This window comes from Thamnophis elegans, chromosome 2 (genome assembly GCF_009769535.1).
Source record: "Thamnophis elegans isolate rThaEle1 chromosome 2, rThaEle1.pri, whole genome shotgun sequence".
Lineage (NCBI taxonomy): Eukaryota > Metazoa > Chordata > Lepidosauria > Squamata > Colubridae > Thamnophis > Thamnophis elegans.
This window is the reverse complement of record NC_045542.1, coordinates 169982201-170003701: the sequence shown is the minus strand read 5'-3', so window position 1 is coordinate 170003701 and position 21501 is coordinate 169982201. Positions and strand designations below refer to the sequence as shown.

Here is a 21501-nt window from a genome sequence, read left to right as displayed (position 1 = left end):
ATCATCCGTAGGCACGGGATCAGATACCATCAATATGCGGACGATACCCAGTTGTATCTGTCCGCCCCGTGCCAACTCAATGAAGCGGCAGACGTGATGAACCGAGGCCTTGAAGCCGTTATGGACTGGATGAGGGTTAACAAGCTTGTGCTCAACCCAGAAAAGACCGAGTGGCTGTTGTGTTTTCCTCCCAAAGATTCGACAAACATTCCATCACTCAGGCTGGGGGGTCAAATTTTACACCCCTCAGAGAGGGTTCGCAACTTGGGAGTCCTCCTGGATCCACAGCTATCGTTTGACCACCACCTGACGGCTGTGACCAGGGGGGCATTCGCCCAGGTTCGCCTGGTGCGCCAGTTGCGACCCTACCTGAATCGGGAGGCACTCACAATAGTCACTCGGGCCCTTGTGACCTCTAGGCTGGAATACTGCAATGTGCTCTACATGGGGCTGCCCTTGAGGAGCATCCGGCGACTTCAGTTAGTACAGAACGCGGCCGCGCGAGTGATTGTGGGTGCACCTCGGTTCACCCACATAACACCTATCCTCCGCGAGCTGCGTTGGCTACCTGTGGATCTCCGGATGCGCTTCAAGGTGCTATTAGTCACCCATAAAGCCCTGCATGGTAGTGGATCTGGATACTTGAGAGACCGCCTTCTGCCAATTACCTCCCTACGACCAATTAGATCTCACAGGTTGGGCCTCCTCCGTATTCCATCGGCCAGCCAGTGCCGGCTGGCAACCACAAGGAGGAGGGCCTTCTCAGTAGTAGCCCCGACCCTTTGGAACGAACTCCCCGTGGAGATTCGTACCCTCGCCACCGTCCAGGCCTTCCGCACAGCCCTTAAGAACTGGCTAGCCCATCAGGCCTGGGGACAAGGATAGCCGCCCCTCCCGAATGATGAATGTATGTTGCTTATTACTTTTATTATATGTGTCTTTGTCATTGTTTTGTATTCCCCCTCCCTGATTTTATGTGAGCCGCCCTGAGTCCCCTCAGGGAAAAGGGCGGCCTACAAATATTAATAAAATCTCTAAAAAAAAAAAAAAATATTCTTTCTCCTGCTTCTTGTCTAACTGGAAGTGCTGATAACTGTTTCCTCCCAAGCCAGGGGCTCAGACTGAATCCAAGAGGGCTCCTCTATCCAGTAATAGCTATTGCCCAAAATCCCACTGACCCACACCCACAAAAACAAATGAATCATTCAAGTTCTCTAGTCCCTTTAGAAATGTTGATCAGTACCATTAGCATTGAACTGAATGTGAATGTAATGTCTGAAATGAATTCCCTTTCTCATGAACACGACCTGTTAACCAAGGCGATGTTGCAGACATATTTGTCCCAACTTTTTCAAGACATAACTGGACTTTCTGGTTTTTCTTTGAAGACGTTTCACTTCTCCTCCAAGAAGCTCCTTCAACTCTTCAGAGGAGAAGTGAAACGTCTTCAAAGAAAAACCAAAAAACTCCAGTTGCCTATTGAAAAAGTACCTTTGGGACAACCATGACCTGGGCTACTTAGAGTCTCCATAGAAACTTATATGTCTTTTCTTAGATAATATTTGTAAGAAGAAGCAGAAAATGAGAATTATTTTCACACAGGTATTTTAAAACAGTTGCAAATTAATACAAAGAATGAACCAAGGATAGTAAAAGATTATGAAATAAGAGATGAAAATTGCGTTTCCGTGAACCAAATAGTACTTAGGTTGCATATTTCAAAATCTACGTTTGATGTTATGAGGCAATAACACAGAAAACTTCCTCCCCACCCCCGTCCTCAAGGTTTTTGAATCTAGTCCATACTATCATCCTAAAAAGCAGTAGTGTTCAGTAAAATACTTTACAAAATCAGTTTGAATATAGTTATGCATTTTTACATTGCTAAGTTTCAGTATAATTAGTAGAGATGCAGATCCCGAGCCTATATGCTTTTCCCAACTGATGTAAGCGGGAAGATTGTATGATTATTAGATACTTAACACAAGTATTTCCTGGATTCTTCAATCAATATAGAGCTTTAAGGGACTTGAGGGTCTTTTTGTCTAACCCCCTTGTTCAGGCAGAAAACCATATATATACATGGCCTCACACTGCCAGGTCAAATTTAAGTGATCCTCCACTAGGACTCTACAGTCCCTCTGACAGTAACTGTTTTTGAGCCAGGTTTTGCCTAATCTGTACTTGTACCTATGGTTTTTCCTGCCTAAGTGTAAAACCTTTCTTCTCTCTGCATTACATTTCATTTTCTGGAATGGGGCCCATTGTTCAAGTCTGACAAGATCATTTTGTATCCTGAGCCTATCTTCTGGGGAGTTGGCTATTCCTGCCAGCTTAATGTTTTCTACAGATTTGTTGAGTTCCCCTTCTATTCCCTCATCTAAATCATTTATGAAGATATTGAAGAATACTGAGCCTAAGATGGATCTTTGTGATACCCCACTGTAGACATTCCACTATAGATAGTTCTAAGCAGACTTTTGATTATACGTACGATAGAGTTTGAAAAAAATGGTCCCTGAAGAAAAAACAAAGCTTACAGAGAAAAACAACAAAGTATACTTTATTCATATTCCACTACCATGATCATGGGGCTCCCTACCTGATGATAGGAGAGAGCCCTGAAGAAATCTATTTTTTCAGATTAAATACATATGGACATTAACATTTGAAACAATATTTGGGCAAGGTAAAAGGACTAATGCAATTATACATCATTGTTTTCCTGGACTGTTTTGATAAGCTATTAAATTGAGCTTTCTCAGGATTCTTCCTGATATTAACATGTCAAAAAATTAGTGTTTACATTATGGTTCAGGGAATGGTTGGTCGTCTGACAGTTTTTGGTTATTGAAGTTCCTATCATGATTTTCATTAATGTTATTCTATTTTATCTATTCCATTGGTGGGATTCAATTTTTTTTACTCCTCGTTCTGTGGGCATGGCATGGCTTGGTGGGCGTTCCAGGAGAACATTACTGCAGAATCTCCATTCCCACCCCACTCCAGGGGAAGGTTATTGCGAAATCCCCATCTCCTCCCAATCAGCTGGGACTCGGGAGGCAGATAATAGATTAGAGTAGAGCCAGTTAGAGGTGGAATTACCAGTTCTCTGAACTACTCAAAATTTCCACTACTGGTTCTCCAGAACTGATCAGAACCTGCTGAATACAACCTCTCATCTATTCCCAATTTGTGTCTTGTCATTCTTTTAGTCCACCTAAGGATATTATTGCACTCTGCATGTCCCTTTGCTTTGATATGGAGAGTATATCATTCATTACAGTTGGATATCCTTCAGAATCATTTTGCAAAAGTGATTTATTGATCAAATCTGCTGAAAGGTTGCCCTTCATCGCAACAGAGATTCTCCCTAGTTCTGCTTTTCTATATATTCAAAATCACCTTAAAACATTTATCCCTCAACGTTAAACCTGATTGGAAATTTGTTAGAAAGAATGAAGTATCCAAATATCTTTTAATGAGTCTCAGTGTTTCAGGGTATGTGTTTTACCCTCAAAGGCACCCTGATGTACATTCCAAGATCTCCTTCTGAACTTTCAAGTCGGTGGTCTCCTCAAAGATAGAATAGACATAAATACATTCACAAAGAAGGAAAGGCCGTTATTGTCAAGTAATGAGAAGATAAATAAGCAGCTCCTGTTCTGAAGAAAAATAGGAAATAAAAAGGAAGCAACTCACAAAAGTGCCAGGCAATTATCCAGAAATAACAGAAACCCCCATAGAGTAGGAATTCTCAAATTCTCTCATTTTTATTTGAATTGGAAAAATACATGTGGAAGACAAAAACGTAAGCAAACTAACATGGTTAGTTCGAACTCATTTCAAAGTAGATCATAAATCAGGCCTTTTTTTTAAGTTGCAGGAGCCATTAATTGAGGAGATCTCAGCAGAGCTCCAGGGAAGAGGACATCCATCCAATGATTCTGAAGAGCTTCTTTTCAGGAGGATCCAACTGGGACTACCTTGCCAGGTAGGTGTAAGTTTCTTCTGTGAAGTTTAAACACCTTCATTCATGAGCTTCTTTGTAAACCAAAGGCCGAGTCTCTGTGAATTTCAATCCTGCTGTCCCCACAGAATGACCAAGTGAGCCTTACTAATTCAACCTTGAAGATGATCCTAGGAATGCAAACAAAAGTCAATTCATAAAAGTCTTGTACTCTTGAAATGTGTTGGAACAGTTTAATCTTCCTTAATATGTTTCAAAAGACTTGATATTTTCAGGGTCATGTGCAACATTTTGAAATAGAGAGAAAAAATTCCTAATAGGTATGTCATATTTTCTAACAAAAGAGTGTTTTACTGGGCCAGAGAGATAAGCCCAGAGGATTTCCTGCACAAAATCTTTTTGGTGAATTCTGCCAGGGCAGGGGAGGGTGGGTGGGGGTCCCCAAGCAGTGCCATTCTGCAACTTGGATGCATCTAACCCATATTTTGTCCCTTTAAAAAAGCAGCATGGAGAAGGTGGAGGGGGGCTTCCCACCCTTAAGTGTGTGTGTTTATTTGCTAGAAGAAAATGTCCATTTGATCTCTTGCAAAGCTCTCTTTTCTCTTTTGGAATTAAGAAAGAAAACAAGAGAGAACTGTCACATGAGGAAGATATATTTTTTGTTTCTAGGGCTCTGATCCCTTTGAGGTGGCGGCTGTGGACTTCACAGAGGAGGAGTGGGCACTGCTGGATTCTAGCCAGAAGGCCCTCTGCAGGGAAGTCATGCTGGAGGTTAATATGAATATGGCTGCTTTGGGTAAGGATTCTCTTTGCTCTGGGTTCTGTTGATTAGGAAAGGTGTTTTAAGTGGGAATTAAAGAGAGAAGATACATGCACTTGGTTGCATATAGTGGTGAGAACTCTAATGACTACCACCTGTTAAATCTTTCCTATTCTCAGGAAAATCAGAATCACAATGTAGAAGGTAAAGGTTCCCCTCGCACATATGTGCTTGTTGTTCTCAACTGTAGCGGTGCTCATCTCCGTTTAAAAACCGAAGAGCCAGCACTGTCCGAACACGTCTCCATGGTCATGAGGCCGGTATGACTAAACGCCAAAGGCTCATAGAACACTGTTACCTTCCCATCAAAGTGGTCCCTATTTTTCTACTGCCATTTTTACATGCTTTCGAACTGCTAGGTTGGCAGAAGCTGGGACAAATTACGGGAGTTCACTCCCTTACACGGCACTAGGGATTCAAAGTGCCGACTTTTCTGATTGACAAGCTCAGCGTCTTCGCCACTGAGCCACTGCGTCCCACTCACAGTGTATAGTACGTGGCTAATATCCAGTGGACACCCACATGTGCAAAAGTCTCATACACTTCACTTTGCTTCCTTTTAACTGCCAGGGGCTCTGGATTATAAACCAACCGAGCCACTACATAGTAATTTTGTCCAAAGTTGTCCTCACAGCCACGCTTTTACAAAAAACAAGGGCCTTTTCAGAAATGTCCACCATACCATTGTGAAAGGCCTTAGATGCAAATGCTTGAGCAGATTGACCTAACAACATTGTAAAGCCTTCAATGGGTCAATGCTGACAAAACTCTTGGATATCATTAAGAGTGTCCTACATAACATTTTCAACCCAACATCTCCTGGTTTGACAATTTGTTGTTACCAATGCTGATGTCAGATGGGCATATTTCTCACTGGGAGATACACCTCCCCACCCAGCTGTCTTTTTAAATTCTAATGAGAATTTCTGCCTTTCCCCCCCCCAAACAGGTGGTGGTAATGGGCTGGAGAATGAGAAGCAGCTGAGGTTATTTAAACCACAATATGCAGTGTCTTCAAAGAGCCAAAGTGAATTCCGTACAAGTCGTAATCTGACGCACCATCAGAAGATCCCCTCAAATGACAAAACATATAGCTGCATGGAGTTTGGAAAGATATTCAGTGAGAGTAGTGATATTAATTGCCAGCAAAGGATTGACACAGAGGACAGACCATATAAATGCATGGAGTGTGAAAAGAGCTTTATTGACAAATGGCACCTTACTTTCCACCTAAGGATGCACGAAGCGGAAAGACCATATAAATGCATGGAGTGTGGAAAAGCATTTGCTCAGAAAGGTGATCTTATTAATCATGAAAGAATCCACACAGGGGAAAAACCATTTCAATGTACAGAATGTGGAAAGAGCTTTGCTCGGAAAGGACAGCTTAAATCTCATAACAAAATCCACACTGGGGACAGACCATATAAATGCATGGAGTTTGGAAAGAGATTCACTGAAAATAGTGACATTAATTGCCATCAAAGGATTGACATAGAGGACAAACCATATAAATGCATGGAGTGTGAAAAGAGCTTTATTGACAAATGGCACCTTACTTTCCACCTAAGGATGCACGAAGCGGAAAGACCATATAAATGCATACAGTGTGGAAAAACGTTTACTCACAAAAGTAGGCTTATTATTCATGAAAGAATTCACACAGGGGAAAAACCATTTCAATGTACAGAATGTGGAAAGAGCTTTGCTTGGAAAGGACAGCTTACTCATCATGAAAGAATCCATACAGGGGAGAAACCATATCAGTGTATAATATGTGGAAAGAACTATGCTCACAAAGGACAACTGAATTCTCATGAGAGAATCCACACAGGGCAGAGACCATATAAATGCATGTAGTGTAGAGAAAGCTCCAACAATTTCAATAGAATAGAATAGGGCTAGAAGGAATCTTGGAGGTCTTCAAGTCTAATGCCCTGCTCCAGCAGGAGATTGTCATGGTTCCAAGTAACATCCCCAACAGAATAAAAACAGGCATTTACAATACATTTACTCATGAAGGAAGTGGGGATAATCCATATGAATGCATGGAGTGTGGAAAGAGCCTTGCTTGGAAAGGATAACATAAATCTCATAAATTATGCCCATAGAAGAAACCATATAAATCTATGTAATTAGCCAATCATCAAAGAATCCAGAAATGAGAAGTAAGATTGCCTAGAACATGCAAAGTTCTTTGTTTGATCTGGAATGTTATTCATGATCCTGTTCGGATTCTCTGATTCCCAAGGAGTGGTCACAACACAGCATTAGCAAATCTGTACAGTGTACTTCATTGTGTCACATGCCTTCCCCCCCACAAGAGGTTATTGCTCTTAACTCTACCCTTCTGAACCTTGCAAGCTGATACTGCAACACAAATACATCTTTAATATTTAGTCCTTAACTGGAATAAAAACTTTGAATATTTAAAGTGTTACACAACCTTTGCTTCCTTCCAAATATTCTTGCATTGAGGGACTGCCTCAGTGCATTTGCTGCATTTCTCTTGGCCAATTTCCAAGCCCTTCTTTTAAGCAGTGTTGCCAAACTGAGTTGCCAGGTCAACCTCCAGGCAGGAGTCCCATCAGAATATGCTGCTTGCTATACTTTGTAGTACTGGCGGTTGATTGCTTGTTTGTATTACTTGCTTGTATTGCTTGTCAGTCACCAGATATGGCCTCCTACTTCACCACCTTTTTGCCCTTTTCTCTTACACCCTTACACAAGCTCTTTGCTCTTTCGTAGCCTTTGTTTCTGTAAACTAAGGGCCTTGATGAGATGAGGTTGCTTCTGGATTTTCACAAATTGTTGAAACATCAGCTGGGGCTCAGTTAGCCATGCAACTGGATGCCCAGCGTGGCTCCTTGGAAGTAAACTGAGTGAGTGAAGGCATGAGGCCATCTCAGATTTCTCATGGGGAAGAGGGGTGTCCTGGCTGCAACTGTTTTTCCAAAGCACAGACAGCAATTGTAGCTTTGCATCCTCAAACATCCATGCAGGAGAAAAAGTATAAGCACCCAAATATAGAAATTGCTGAAGGTAGAGCTGTGGCGTGACTATTGATGGGATGACCCATACTGGAGTATTGTCATACAAACACATGGATAAATTACATATTGGGTACTTTGAAGAAAGTTGTCTCATTCTGTAGAAAACCCATCCCTCTCCCCAAAAAATGAAATATCCTAGGAAATATTGAAAAGGCAGAATATATTTCCCTGGATGTGAAAAGAGATGAAACATGTTTTAAAGATAAAGTAACTCCCTGCAGGTTCCTGCCCATCCCCCTTTGTCAATGTGCCAATAAGATGCCCAAGCCAGTCCCTTTACATAATAAAGAGTTCTTCCCTTCAGCTCCAGGGGATGGGATTAAGGCCTGATAATACTGGCCCTTTACCCAACTCACCACATGGCATCTGAAAACTCGACCAAACCTGGATTCAAAACAGCCTAGAGAGTTGCCCCTGCACAGCCCCATGGGAGTCTGACAACCAATCAGAATACATTTCTTACACAGGAACAGGAAACAGATAGGTGGGGCTGAACAGATTATAAAAAACCCTGCAAACCCCTCTCTTGGCCTTTCTCTTCTCCACCAACATTGAAGCATGTGATCACCTTTTCTGCTCAGGACTCAAGTCATGTGGCCCTGTCCACCATTAAACCATCTTTCCAAGCAGCCTCCATGTCTCCAGTGTCTTTTTCCCCACTTGGAGCTGAACCCAGACGGACATTTCTTTCAACAATTCCACATTTTCTGCACGTATTTCTCAAAGGTATCCAAGACACTTCAGGAGAAAGGGTTAGGAATTTTCTCCCTATTGTATCATTTGCTCCCTTCCTTTCCATGCAGTGCCTTCCCAGATTACTCAATCCATTTTTGAAGCTGTTCCACAATTTCATGAACTCCAACATACTCCCAGATGGGTTTGCCCATTGGCTACACCAAAATATGGTTAGTAAGTAAGGGTGAGAAAGTAAGTCTTTAGAAAGTATATCTGGCTCTTTAAATTTACATTTCTGGTTCTTTACATTTACATTGAAAAGTGAACCTGAGATTGGGAGATAAAGGAGTTGTCTTGAACTGCAAGATGACTTGCATATAAATTTGATGGATGAACAATTATGTCTGATGTAGAAAGATAAGATAGATTTTTCCTGAACTTAAAGGAGCAATTCTCTGGAGCTGAATGTGTAACATTCTGGATGGACAGATCCTGTACTTGGTATCCTGTAACAAGTCAGGTTACACTAAAAATGAGTTGTTAACCTCCAGCCTTGGCTAATCTTATCTAGATAAAATAAGGATCAGTTCTTGTTAGGGACTGAATAGGAAATCACTGGGATTTGCATGACTGAAGGTCCATATTGCTATCCGAGGAGGATAGACTGAAGCCGAAGATTGTAAGAGTCCATCTTGGGCTCTGTATTCTTTTTTTTAGACACATCCCTACCCTTAGCTACTACTGTAATTTATCTGCATCTTTTTTATTGCTACTTATATTGTTTATATTATAATGAGCAGCTAAATGTATTTAATTGCTTTTATTGCCTGAAACTCTTTGTCATATATGGATGGGGCAAAACAAGGCTAGTTTGGGACAGTCAAGAAATATATCAGACTGTGGCAGTGACAAACTACTTTCGTGTTACTGCTGAGCAAATATTGCTATTTTAAACCAAGCTTTTAGAATAACAAGAGAGTTGGAAGGAATCTTGGGGGTCGTCTTGCCCAGCCCACTTGCTCAGGCAGATATCTCTTGCCTATTGTTGTTAGTTTCAAAGTCATGTCCGACCCATCGCAACCCCATGGACAACATTCCTCCAGGCCTTCCTGTCCTCTGCAATCCCCCAGAGTCCATTTAAGCTCACTACGACTGCCTATACCAGTGTTTTTCAACCTTTTTTGTGCAAAGGCACACTTTTTTCATGAAAAAAAATCACGAGGCACACCACCATTAGAAAATGTTAAAAAAATTTAACTTTGTGCCTATATTGACTATATATAAAGTGTTTTTCCCACGGCACACCTTACACTATGTCACGGCACACTAGTGTGCCGCGGCACAGTGGTTGAAAAACCCTGGCCTATACCACTGGACAAATGGTTGCCCAATCTCTTCTTATAAAACTCCTGTAGGAAGTTATCACCCAGCCCTCTCCCAGAAAAAATGAAATATCCCAGGAAATATTGAAAAAGCAAAATATTTCTCCGGATGTGAAAAGGAAGAAACATGTTTTAAAAGACAGAATAGCTACCTGCAGCTTCCTGCCCATCCCCCTTTGTCAATGAGCCATTAAAAGCCTAAGCTAGTCCACTTTACATAATAAAGAGTTCTCCCCTTCGGCTCCAGAGTGATGGGATTAAGGCATGATAATATTGGCCCTTTACCCAACTCCCCACATGACATCTGAGAACTCAACCAAACCTGGATTCAAAACGCAGCCTAGAGAGTTGCCCCTGCATCGCCCCATGGGAGTCTTACAACCAATCAGAATGCAAGATCAAAGGCCAGAGAGGGCATAAAACCAGGGACTCAGCTTCTCTTTGCCCCTTCACCCATATTGAAGCATGTGATCACCTTTTCTGTTCAGGACTCAAGCCATGTCCTGTCCACCATTAAAGCCATCTTTCCAAGCAGCCTCCATGTCTCCAGTGTCTTTTTCCCCACTTGGAGCTGAATCCAGAAGGACATTTCTTTCATCAATTGGCGACCCACAGATGGCACTCCAAGCTAGCCTAACCAATGGATATGGCCCAGGTAAGCCTCCCATGCCAGCACAGACCCCATTGAGTCTGTGGGTAGACTTTATCTTGGCTGTAACCATTTGGATGTAGGCTTTAAAGGGGTTTTGAGTTTGAGCTCAAAGGCTGCCTGGAAAGAAGGGGAGTACCTCTAAATTTTAATTCTCTAAAATTTAATTTTAAAGCATGGGAAATGTGTGTATGCCCGCATGTATGTGATTAGTGTGTGTAAAAGTGGATAGAAAAGTGAATGAAAATTTGTTATTCTTTTTTTTTTTTTACTGTTTAAAACTGTTTATTTCATTTTCATTTTCATTTTATACAATCACTTATATACTGTGCATTTAAAAAAAAAAGGGAAAATCAATGAACACAACTCATCTTCCACCATAGAAAACCAACATAGCACTTCAATACACCCTTTCTTCTCCCCCTCCAACTTTCATTTCTCCCCTCCAACATTCCCCTCTTCTACTTCCCTTCCCCCTCAAACATTCCTTTCTCCCCTTCCCTCCATCTCACCCTCCTTACATTCCCCTCTCACTCCCTCTTTACTTCTCCCTCTTCTTTCCCTCTACTCCTCACTTTGGTGTATCTCTACAATTCATTAATCTATTCAGTTTATATTTTACTCTAAAATTAAGAAAAATGAAAAGAAAAAAGAGAAAATAAAAGAAAAAAAGAAAAAAGAAAGAAAAGAGAGCAACAGTATACAAGTGCATTCTTATTGTTCTGAAAATTAGGACTGTATTTCCACCCTCCACCCTCCCCCCCTAAACCCCCCTCCCTAACCCCCTTTCGGCTTCCCAGGTCCCATACCCGGCATAACTCTTTATCAAGCACAGTCTGGAGTATATTAAAATCAAATAACTTTAGAATTAAAAGATAAAAGATAAATGAAAAACAAAAAAAAGGAAATAGTAAAAAAAGAAAAAAAAAACCACACACACACACACAAAAAAAGGAAAAACGGGAAAAATCAACAAATTCTCTACATTAAACTCAGCTTCCCATCATTTTTAAATCTTAAACAATGTACCTCATTCCTAATTTCAGTTATTTTATTACTTGCAGGATTTCAAACTATATTGAAACCAAGTAAGTTAATTAAATGGAATTCCAGCGAAGGCCTTATCTCTTTATCTAAATATCCAAACCTTTGATTTATCTCTTTTACCTCCTTCTCTATTAAACCATTTAAACATTCAAATACTTCTCTCGGTTTCCTTTTCCAACTCCTCCCATCCTGCCTTTACCCGTGTCCATATATATATTTTATTTTCATCCGTACTCCTCTTATATTTGCTTCACCTTCCTGCAGACTCTATAGGTATATCTTTCCAAACATTATATTCAAATAACAATTTATACAAAGATCAGCTTACTTTCTGTCTCAAAATAAACTCTACTTAAACCTTCACTACCCTCCCATCTACCCCACACTTCCCAGCTCCATTCAACCCGAACCACAATCCAAGAAGATCACGATCTCCGCTCTCCTCTCCCTAAAAAATAAATCATGAACAATTAAAGTAGAAATTCAAAGTTATCCATCGAATCCTGTTTAAATCCCATACAATATATATTCCAAAATCATCGCCACTTCTTTCAGTCTCTTTCAGTCTCAATGTCTCTTCGTCAGTATGCAGCTATACCATTTTTCCCAAGACAGAAATCACAAAGTATTATTCAGATTAAAAATTAAGCAAATGTTTTAGAAGCATAACTAAGTCTTTATTCTCTACTCTTCTGCCCTTCCGGAGGGGGAAAGCAATGCCTCTCGCCTTGTAGCCACGTGTTCCACTGTTTCTCTTCTCCTTCTCCTTGTCTTTCTCCATGTCCGGGTAATTCAGGAAGTCCCACCTTCAGAATATTGTAATAGAAATCTCGGGCTTCCCAAACAGAGTTGAGGCAATGTTTTTGGTTATCAAATGTAACAGTAATACCAAACGGCACTTCCCATCTGTATTGTATCTGAGAGTTTCTGAGTTCCTTAGTTAAGAAGGCATAGTCTCTTCTGGCTCTTAATATCTGAGGTGGTATTTCCTTGAAAACAATCAAATCCTGTCCATCAATTCGCAGCCTATTATTGTAGAACTCCTGTATTATCGCGTTTCTGGATTCTCTTGTGGCGAAATATATAATTATGTCCCTCGGAAGTTGTCGCTGTTTTGCTACGTACGAATTATGGCGATAGATTTTTTGAATCTGCCAATCAACGTTAAGTCCCGGACTTCCCACCGAACGACTAAAAGCCTCAAAAAAGGTCTGTTTCAAATTCTCCTGCTCATTTTCATGCAATCCCCTAACTCTTATTGCAGACTCAGTCTTCTTATAATTTATCATGACAAGTTGTTTTTGCGCAATTTGGATTTCCTGTTGTAATATTTCAATTTTAGATGTCAGGTTGGAATTAGCTTCTTCCAAAAGTTCCAATTTATCCTCCATTCCAGCAATATAATCTGTCATAACATTCATAACCTCGATCATATCCTCCTTTGTTTGAGCAATCTTGGCATCAAGTCTGTCATAAAAGTCTGAAATAAATTTTTGCATTTCCTCTCTGAACTCTTTAAGGATTTCAAAAAGAAATTCTTTCGTTAGCAAATCTCCAGTAGGGGGCGTAGAAGGCAAGGACAGCGGCTTTGTAACAAATGCCTGAGATGAGCGTCTGGGTTTCGATTTCGGTGCCATGATAAAAAGGGAAGCAAACAGAGTCTCTACTCACGTTAATTTGAGATAAGGTAGTTTCAACAAACCCCTGGCAATCAATAAAAAGAAATCTTCGAGGGAACAGGGCTAATTAGTTTGTAATCCCTTAAGTCTGTCCAGGAAGTTGAAGATATATCGTTATAGCAAATGCGGAAGTTACAAAATCGCCATATATTTTTTTTAAGAAAAAAAAAGGGTTAAACAAAAGGAGTCTTTTATAAAATTGAAGCTGGTATTTTAAATAGAAAAAAAGGAAAAATTCACAGGTATGTTCACTGCCCGGATTAATCTTAAATGGGTTAATTACAAAGGCTTGTTCTGGGGGGGGGGGGGAAGTAACTCGCCTAGAGCTGGAAAAAAAAAACAGCTGAGAAGATCTGGCCGGAGTAAATGACTCAGCTTTCGTTGATTCACTCTCTTTCATTCGCAGCCAAAAAGAAAAAAAGGCTACGAACTTCAAAGAGGACTCTAACTGGCTGAGGGTCCCTCCCTACTTTTTCCTTAATGGAAAAAGAGTTATCTAAGATCTTAAATAGATATATGAACCAGAACTCTGAGGGCAGCTTCATTAAGCTGCCGACGGCGGCAAGCACCTCCCCCGGAAGCTCCGAAAATTTGTTATTCTTGTTGCTGTTTTTGTCCTGTGAGAGCAAAAATCAAATGCCCATTGTGCGTAAAGTGAGAGGAAAAGAGGAGGTGCGCATACCCACTGACGACAGGACTCCTCCTGGGTAGCTGTGTGGCTGGTCCTCCTGAGTCTCTCCCCAAGACTTGAAAACTGTTGAAAAGTCCCTGCGAGTAAGGGCGCAAAAGAAGATTCCCGCGGTGAGGAACGCGATAAGACCCTCCGAAGGGTGCGAAAAGAGTCCCTGCGAAGGGCGAGAAAAAGTCCCTTTAAAAGGGCGTGAAAAGGTCCTCTAAGGACACGAATTTGAAGCGGGGAATATGAAGCAGCACACCCGGATAGGACAAAGTGAGCCCCACATCTGAGCGGGATCATGGGAAGCGGTAGCTCACGGGCGGCCATGGAAACCCCCTTAGGGGAGCTGTTGGGGGCCTGGGACGAAAAGCAGATGCCTGTCCTGGCCAGAATGAAAAAAAAAAAAAAGGAAAGCAAAACAGATATGTAGAGAAATGGGCTTTGCTGAAAGATAATACAGGAAAACTAATTTGGCTACATAAAGGTACTTAAAGGAAAAGGGAAAATGTTGGGGTCTCTTTCTTTCTCTTGTCTGTTTTGTCTCTTTCTCTGTCTTCTCTGCAACCATGTGGTTTGTTTGTTAAGATTGTGCCTTCCCTAATTTAAGAGATTTGTATTGGGAATGACTAGGATGTATAAACCTGAGAGTTCTCTCCCCCCCCCTCTTATTTTCTCCTTGTCCTTGTGTATATGTGTGTCTAAGTCTTTGTGCACCCTCAAGGTAATTGTAATGAAGATGTCTCCAATCCAAAAGACAAGAATTTTAAATTGTTCAATGAAAGAAAAGAGTAAACTGGCAGAAATTCCCTTCACTCAGTTTGTTGGGCCCAGAAAACTGAGTGAAGGGGGAGGGTAGTCTTTACTTTGTGTTTGTTTGGCGAACAGAAACAGAGTAAAGAGAAATATTTTTTTCCCTTCCTTCCTTCCCTATACCTTGAAGTAACAACCCAGGAAATGTTTTAAGTTCATTTACAAGAAAAGTTTCATCCTTGCAGTTATTGTGTGTTTAAATGATTTTACCTATTCATTTCTTTCCTGAAGCATGTGAATCCAGACCCTTCAGGAGTCTGGAAGAGTTCTCCCCTTCAGCTCCAGACTGATGGGATTAAGGCATGATAATATTGTCCCTTTATACAGAAGCTGTCAAGCAGGGCAACCAATGGGAGTGCTTCTGGCAGCCCGCGCTCAGCCAGCTGCGCTTTAGCCAATCAGGTGCAGCTAGGCTGTTGCCGGCTGCCAGTCGTAGGTCGAGGACTTTAGGACCGGTCGCAAGTCGAGGATTTTGGAAGCTATAGCTGTATAGATGCTATAGCCAAGAGCCCTAAACGACAGGGCAGGATTTATAGGGTTTTGGCTCTCTAGGAAGCAGCACTCTCTGGTTGAGAGAGAGCCTGAGAGGCCAGCCGAGTGCCAGAGGTTTTGGCGAGAACGGTTTTCAGTTGCTCTGCTGAAGCGCAAAAGCCCTGAGGGAGCGGAGTCCCCCCTTCTCCTCCTTTAAAACTGGGAAAGGGGCGGGGAGTGTCCACCTTGACCGAAGGCAGCCTCGGAGGGAGGACCTGTTAACCAAGGCAGATGTTGGAAAGATATTTTTCTTCCAGATAATATTTCTGGCCAGAAGAAGGAAACAATTATTTTTACATAGATATTTCACACAGCTGCAAATTAGTACAAAGAATTAACAGAGGAGTATACAAAATTATGAAATAAAAGATGAAAGTGTTTATACATTATATTTTCCTTTCATTTAATTCTAGGCAAATATATCTGATTATGTGAGCTTCCTCTGGTATAGGGCCAATGCAGGTATTAGGACCTCATTCCACAAAATGGTCCCTGGTGCCCAAAAGACTGGGGGGCCCTTGTCTACAGTACATACTGCATAATGCTACACTTAATAAACACAATGGAATATTTTGGCTTTAATATGCCTTTTTCACAGTAGTGAGGAAAAGCAACAGATTGACATTTCTTTACATTTTAGGCACATCTCCACAATTTGCTGCCCTAATTCCCCTATGTTTCTCATTTATTACCTAAGAACATCAAATTGTGACCTGTCAGTTTTTATCAATCATGTCACAGAATATTATTATAAAAAGCAGTTTAGGGAATGGTCTGCCTGTGGGCAGTTTTGAGTTATTGAAGTTCCTGTCATAATTTTAATTACTGTTACTGAGCCGAGCCGAGCTGTTGATGAGCCGAGGTGGTGCAGTGGTTAGGGTGCAGTACTGCAGGCCACTTTAGCTGACTGTGATCTGCAGTTCAGCGGTTCAAATCTCATCGACTCAGCCTTCCATCCTTCCGAGGTGGGTGAAATGAGGACCCGGACTGTGGGGGCAAGTTGCTGACTCAATTTGCTAAAAAAAATTGTAAACCGCTTAGAGAGGGCTGAAAGCCCTATGAAGCGGTATATAAGTCTAATTAATAATAAATAAATAAATAATAAATTACTAATTTTAGTTTGATCTATTCTCAATTTGTCATTCTTTCTCCACCATCGAATATTATTCCAGTCTGCATGTCCCTTTGCTTTGATATGGAGAGTATATCATTCATTAAAGTTGGATATCCTTCAGAATCATTTTGCAAAAGTGATTTATTGAGCAAATCTGCTGAAAGGTTACACTCCATTGTAACAGAGATTCTCCCTACTTCTGCTTTTCTATAGGTTCAAAATTATCTTAAAACATTTATCACTATAAGGTAAAGCTAATTGGGAATTTGAGGTTAGAATAAATGAAGTTTCTAAATTGCTTTTAATGAGAGTCTCAATGTTACATATGTGCATTTTAACTTCGAAAACATCTTGGTGTACATTCCAAGGTCTTCCCCTGAACATCAAGCTTGGTGGTCTCACTGCAAGACACACTGTGAAGCCTCTCCAAAAGGAAGTGGGGATTGACAAAGGCCCCCAAATCTAAAGGAAAAAGGACAAGATAGCACAGGCATTAGTACATTCATTAAAAGGAAAGGCTACAACCATCAAATAAAGGAGAGGAGATAAAGAAGCATCTTATCAGAAGGAAAAGAGGAAATAAATAAGCAATGAAGTATTTCATAAATGTGACAGGTTATTATGAAGAAATAACAGCCACCCACAAAGAGGGGTTCTCAAGTTCTCTTGTTTTTATTTGAATTGGAAAAGTACAATTGGGGGAGAAAAAAGTAAGGCAAGCAAACTAACATGGTTACAGTCATTTGAGATTGGATCATAAATCAGGCTATTCTTTCAGTTGCAGGACCCATTAATGGAGATCTCAGCAGAGCTCCATGGAAGAGGAAATCCATCCAATGATTCTGAAGAGCTTTTCAGGCATATCTAACTAGGGCCACCATGCCAGGTAAATGTAAGTTTCTTGTAAAAAGTTTAAACTCCTGTTCACGAGCTGCTTTGAAAACCAAATGCTGAGTCTGTGTGAATTTGAGCCTGGTGTCCCCATAGAGTGACCCACTGAGCCTCACTCATTCAACCTTCAACATTGTTCTGGGAATGCAAACGAGAAAAATCACAGGAGTCTTGTATTAGGAAACGTAATATATATGTAGGAACAGTTTAATTCTTGCTAATATTTTTCAAAATACTTTGGAAAAGCAGTTAAAGCCATGAAGCAAAACTGTACAAATAGGTTAATATATCCATTTAAAATAAATTGCAGGATAGAAACATTTCTCTTAGGAAAAACCCTCAAATCAAAGTTGACAAGTTTTAATGGTAAGACTGTTGGTCAACTGACTTGATATAACCAGGGACATTTATAAAATTTTGAAGTAGCCTACATGAAAAATTCCAGGTATGTCATATTTTCTAAGAAATTTGTATTTTGCTCAACCAGGGAGATAAGGCCACGGGATTCCTCTGCACAAAATCATTTTGGTGAATTAGAATTAGATTTACTATTTAGAAGGGACATTTGAGGTCTTCTAGTCCAAGCCCCTGCTCAGGTAGGAAACCCTACACCATTTCAGAGAAATGGTTATCCAATCTCTTCTTAAAAACTTCTTGTATTGGAGCATTCACAATTTCTGGAGGCAAGTTGTTCTACTGATTAATTGTTCTAAGTATCAGGAAATTTCTCCTTAAGTTGTTTCTCTCCTTGATTAGTTTCCATGCATTGCTTCTCGTCCTGCGTTCAGATGCTTTGGAGTTATTCCAGGCCGGAGGAGGGGGCTCACCAAGGAGTGCTATTCAATCTTGAGCCTGGTGAGGTTTGAACTGCCAAATTACAGGCAGCTGGCAGGCAGCAGCAGTAGTCTGCACAACATTCTAACCATTGCGCCACCAGTTTAATTTACCTAAAAACACTATGAATCAGAATCCACACGCATTTCTCAAATTTAGAAAGCCTTTCAATCTGCAGTGTTCTATTCCCACAAAATAGTACTCCTTTTCTTTCCTCTTAAGATTTAGCTAAAGAAATCTTCTCATTTTCCTTGGTTATCTTGTGACCAAAAGGAAAAGGAGTGAGATCAGCCCCAGAAAGAAAACCTCTGTGGAGCAGTCCCCAAGGCATTTTTCCTTCACTTAAGCTTCCCAATGTATTTGAGTAACAAACTGCTTATATTCTTATAGTTGGGAACCTTATAACTAAACTATTATGACCTGTAATTCTACAGTCTCTTTCTGTGTATTCCTTTTTGATTATCTGATCCAGTGATTATGTTCAGCAATACTGAGCCCTTATTTTAAGTCTGCTAAGGGGAACAAACCCATTCCAGGAGGTAAATTTGCTTTTTTTTAAGTAGTGCAACCGCTTGAGACCAGATCAACTCTATAAGAATCCAGCCAGCCAGGTAAAATCAAGAAGAAAAGGTCAAGACTTCGACAGAACTGTAATAAAACAAAAGATATAGTACAGATTGTACTGTGTAGAAAAAGGGGGATTCCTTCCTTGAGTTTCAACGCAGAAATACAGACAACAGAGATGACAAATTGGTGTAAAAGTATCTCCACCGTATTTATTGCTTACATATTTATTTAATAAGAAATGTAGTTTCAGTATGGCTTCCCGTCACATTTGAGCCCCTTCCACGTCTCTGTTTATTCTAACGATCCCAGGAGCACATCCACATTTAAGACAATTCTAAGAGGAGAAGAAATCCCAGTTGGCCAGAAGCAGCAATCCAATCAGGTTTCCTCCAAAGCCGCTTGGCTCATTGCAGCCCAGCTCAAGCTCCCCCACACCCATCATTCTCTGCCACCTATAGCACTCTACCTTCGCATCCCCTGCCACACTGGACCAAACGTTTCCCCAGCAGCAGGGCGTCCTTTAATCGTGAGCATGGAACAGGGCATGCGCAGAAGAGAAGCCCGGGGATGTAGAGTACATAGGGTAGGAGAGGCAGTAGTTCCCTTACGAGACGCTCTATCTAAGAACAGTAAAAGAGGGTTCTTTACAGGGTTTCGCCACTCTAGGATGCAGTAGTCTTTGACCCACCGTCTGAGAGGGAGCGGGGGAATTTTTGGCGGGAAGGATTTGCCTCAGAAGGCCTGAAGGAGCGGAGCCCCCTCCCCCTCTGAAACCGGGAAAGGGGCGGGGCGAGTAAGTGAGGGAAGGTCCGCTGTGAGCTAAGGCGGCATCGGAGGGGATTTCAGCCGTTCGGGCTGCGCTGAAGCCGGAGACCGAATGGAGGCCCGGGGGTGTCCCCTTCAGGCGGGGAGCGGCCTCTCCGAGGGCCCCCGCAGCTGCGAGGCTGAGCGCTGGCGCTTCCGCAGCTGCGGCTTCCGGAAGGCCGAGGGGCCGCGGGCGCTTTGCAGCCGCCTGCACCGGCTGTGCCGGGGGTGGCTGCGGCCCGAGCGGAGCAGCAAAGCCGAGATGCTGGACCTGGTGGTGCTGGAGCAGCTGCTGGCCCTGCTGCCCCCGGAGTTGGCGGGCTGGCTGAGGGAGTGCGGGGCGGAGAACTGCGCCCAGGCGGTGGCCCTGGCCGAAGGCTGCCTCCTCGGCCCCGCAGCCGCCCCGGAGCCCGGAAAGGGGCGGCAGGTGAGGGAGTTTTCATCCTCTTCTACGCTTTTTCTTTCTCTTCCTTACAGATAAAAGCAAGAGGAAAACATCAGCAGGTCTTAGGATGATGTATTAGTATGTGCGACTAACTGTGGGACGTTATCCATTTTCCCACATACTTTGTTATGGACTGGACAGCCATAATGCAAAAAATATCTCAATTCTCAGGTGGGGGTAGAGGGGGGGGGAATGTCATAAAAACCCTTCCTAGTATTCCAGTGAGTACAGTGAGAGAACAAACAAGATTTTATTAATGTGGTCTTAATAGATAGAGCTAATATTCTTTGTCACGCTTCTTGTCTACCTGGAAGTGCTGATAACTGTTTCCTCCCAAGCCAAGGGCTCAGACTGAATCCAAGAGGGCTCCTCTATCCAGTAATAGCTATTGCCCAAAATCCCACTCACCCACACCCACAAAAACAAATGAATCATTCAGGTTCTCTAGTCCCTTTAGAAATGTTGATCAGTACCATTAGCATTGAACTGAATGTGAATGCAATGTCTTAAATGAATTCCCTTTCTCATGAACAGGACCTGTTAACCAAGGCGATGTTGGAGACTTATTTGTCCCAACTTTTTCAAGACACAACTGGTTTTTCTTTGAATACCTTTCACTTCTCCAAGAAGCTTCTTGGAGAAGTGAAACGTCTTCAAAGAAAAACCAAAAAACTCCAGTTGCCTATTGAAAAAATACCTTTGGGACAACCATGACATCATCATCATCATCATTATTATTATACAATTGTATCACAGCGGCCAGTTGTTTCGCCGGATTTGCATTGGTTACTAGTCGGGCCCCACCCAGGGGCCTAGGACGTTGTAACGTATTTTCGTAATATGCGTGCAGATCCAAGCAGTGCGGCTTTTTGCATTTGACTGATGGTGATTTTGTCAATTTTTAACTGTTTTAAATGTAATTCCATTGCTTTTGGAATAGCACCCAGTGTGCCAATTACCACTGGAATTACCACTGCTGGTTTGTTCCATAGTAGTTGAATTTCGATTTTTAAGTCCTGGTATCTTGCGATTTTTTCATGTTCCTTCTCGGCGACCCTGCTATCACCTGGTATTGCGATGTCTATGATTGTGACCTTATTTTTCTCAACCAGTGTGATGTCTGGTGTATTATGCGCCAGTATTTTGTCTGTTTGTATACGGAAATCCCACAAGATTTTGATCATCTGATTTTCGGTGACTTTTTCAGGCTGATGTTACCATCAGTTTGTTGCTGTTTTAATATTATAATTTTTGCAGAAATTCCAATGGATCATTTGTGCTACTGAATTGTGCCGCAATTTATAATCAGTCTGCGTGATTTTTTTACAGCAGCTGAGTATGTGATCAACAGTTTCAACAGCTTCTTTGCAAAGTCTGCATTTGGCATCATCAGAGGATTTTTCGATTTTGGCCTTAATGGCATTTGTGCGGATAGCTTGTTCTTGCGCAGCCAGGATTAGTGACTCTGTTTCTTTCTTTAATATACCTGTTGTTAACCATAACCAAGTTTTTTCACTGTCCACTTTATCTTTTATTTTTTCCAGAAATTGGCCA

The 21501-nt window shown here is 41.6% G+C and overlaps 1 protein-coding gene across 1 annotated transcript in view; it reads left to right on the top strand.

The window, feature by feature from the left end:
- Window positions 1-21501, top strand: part of LOC116502587 (zinc finger protein 420-like) — an 82207-nt gene that overhangs the window by 42803 nt on the left and 17903 nt on the right. Inside the window, exons 6-7 of the mRNA XM_032208463.1 lie at window positions 5777-6646; window positions 19521-19929. Coding sequence (XP_032064354.1) covers window positions 5777-6646; window positions 19521-19929 — 1279 coding nt within the window. The remainder of the gene's footprint in view (window positions 1-5776; window positions 6647-19520; window positions 19930-21501) is intronic.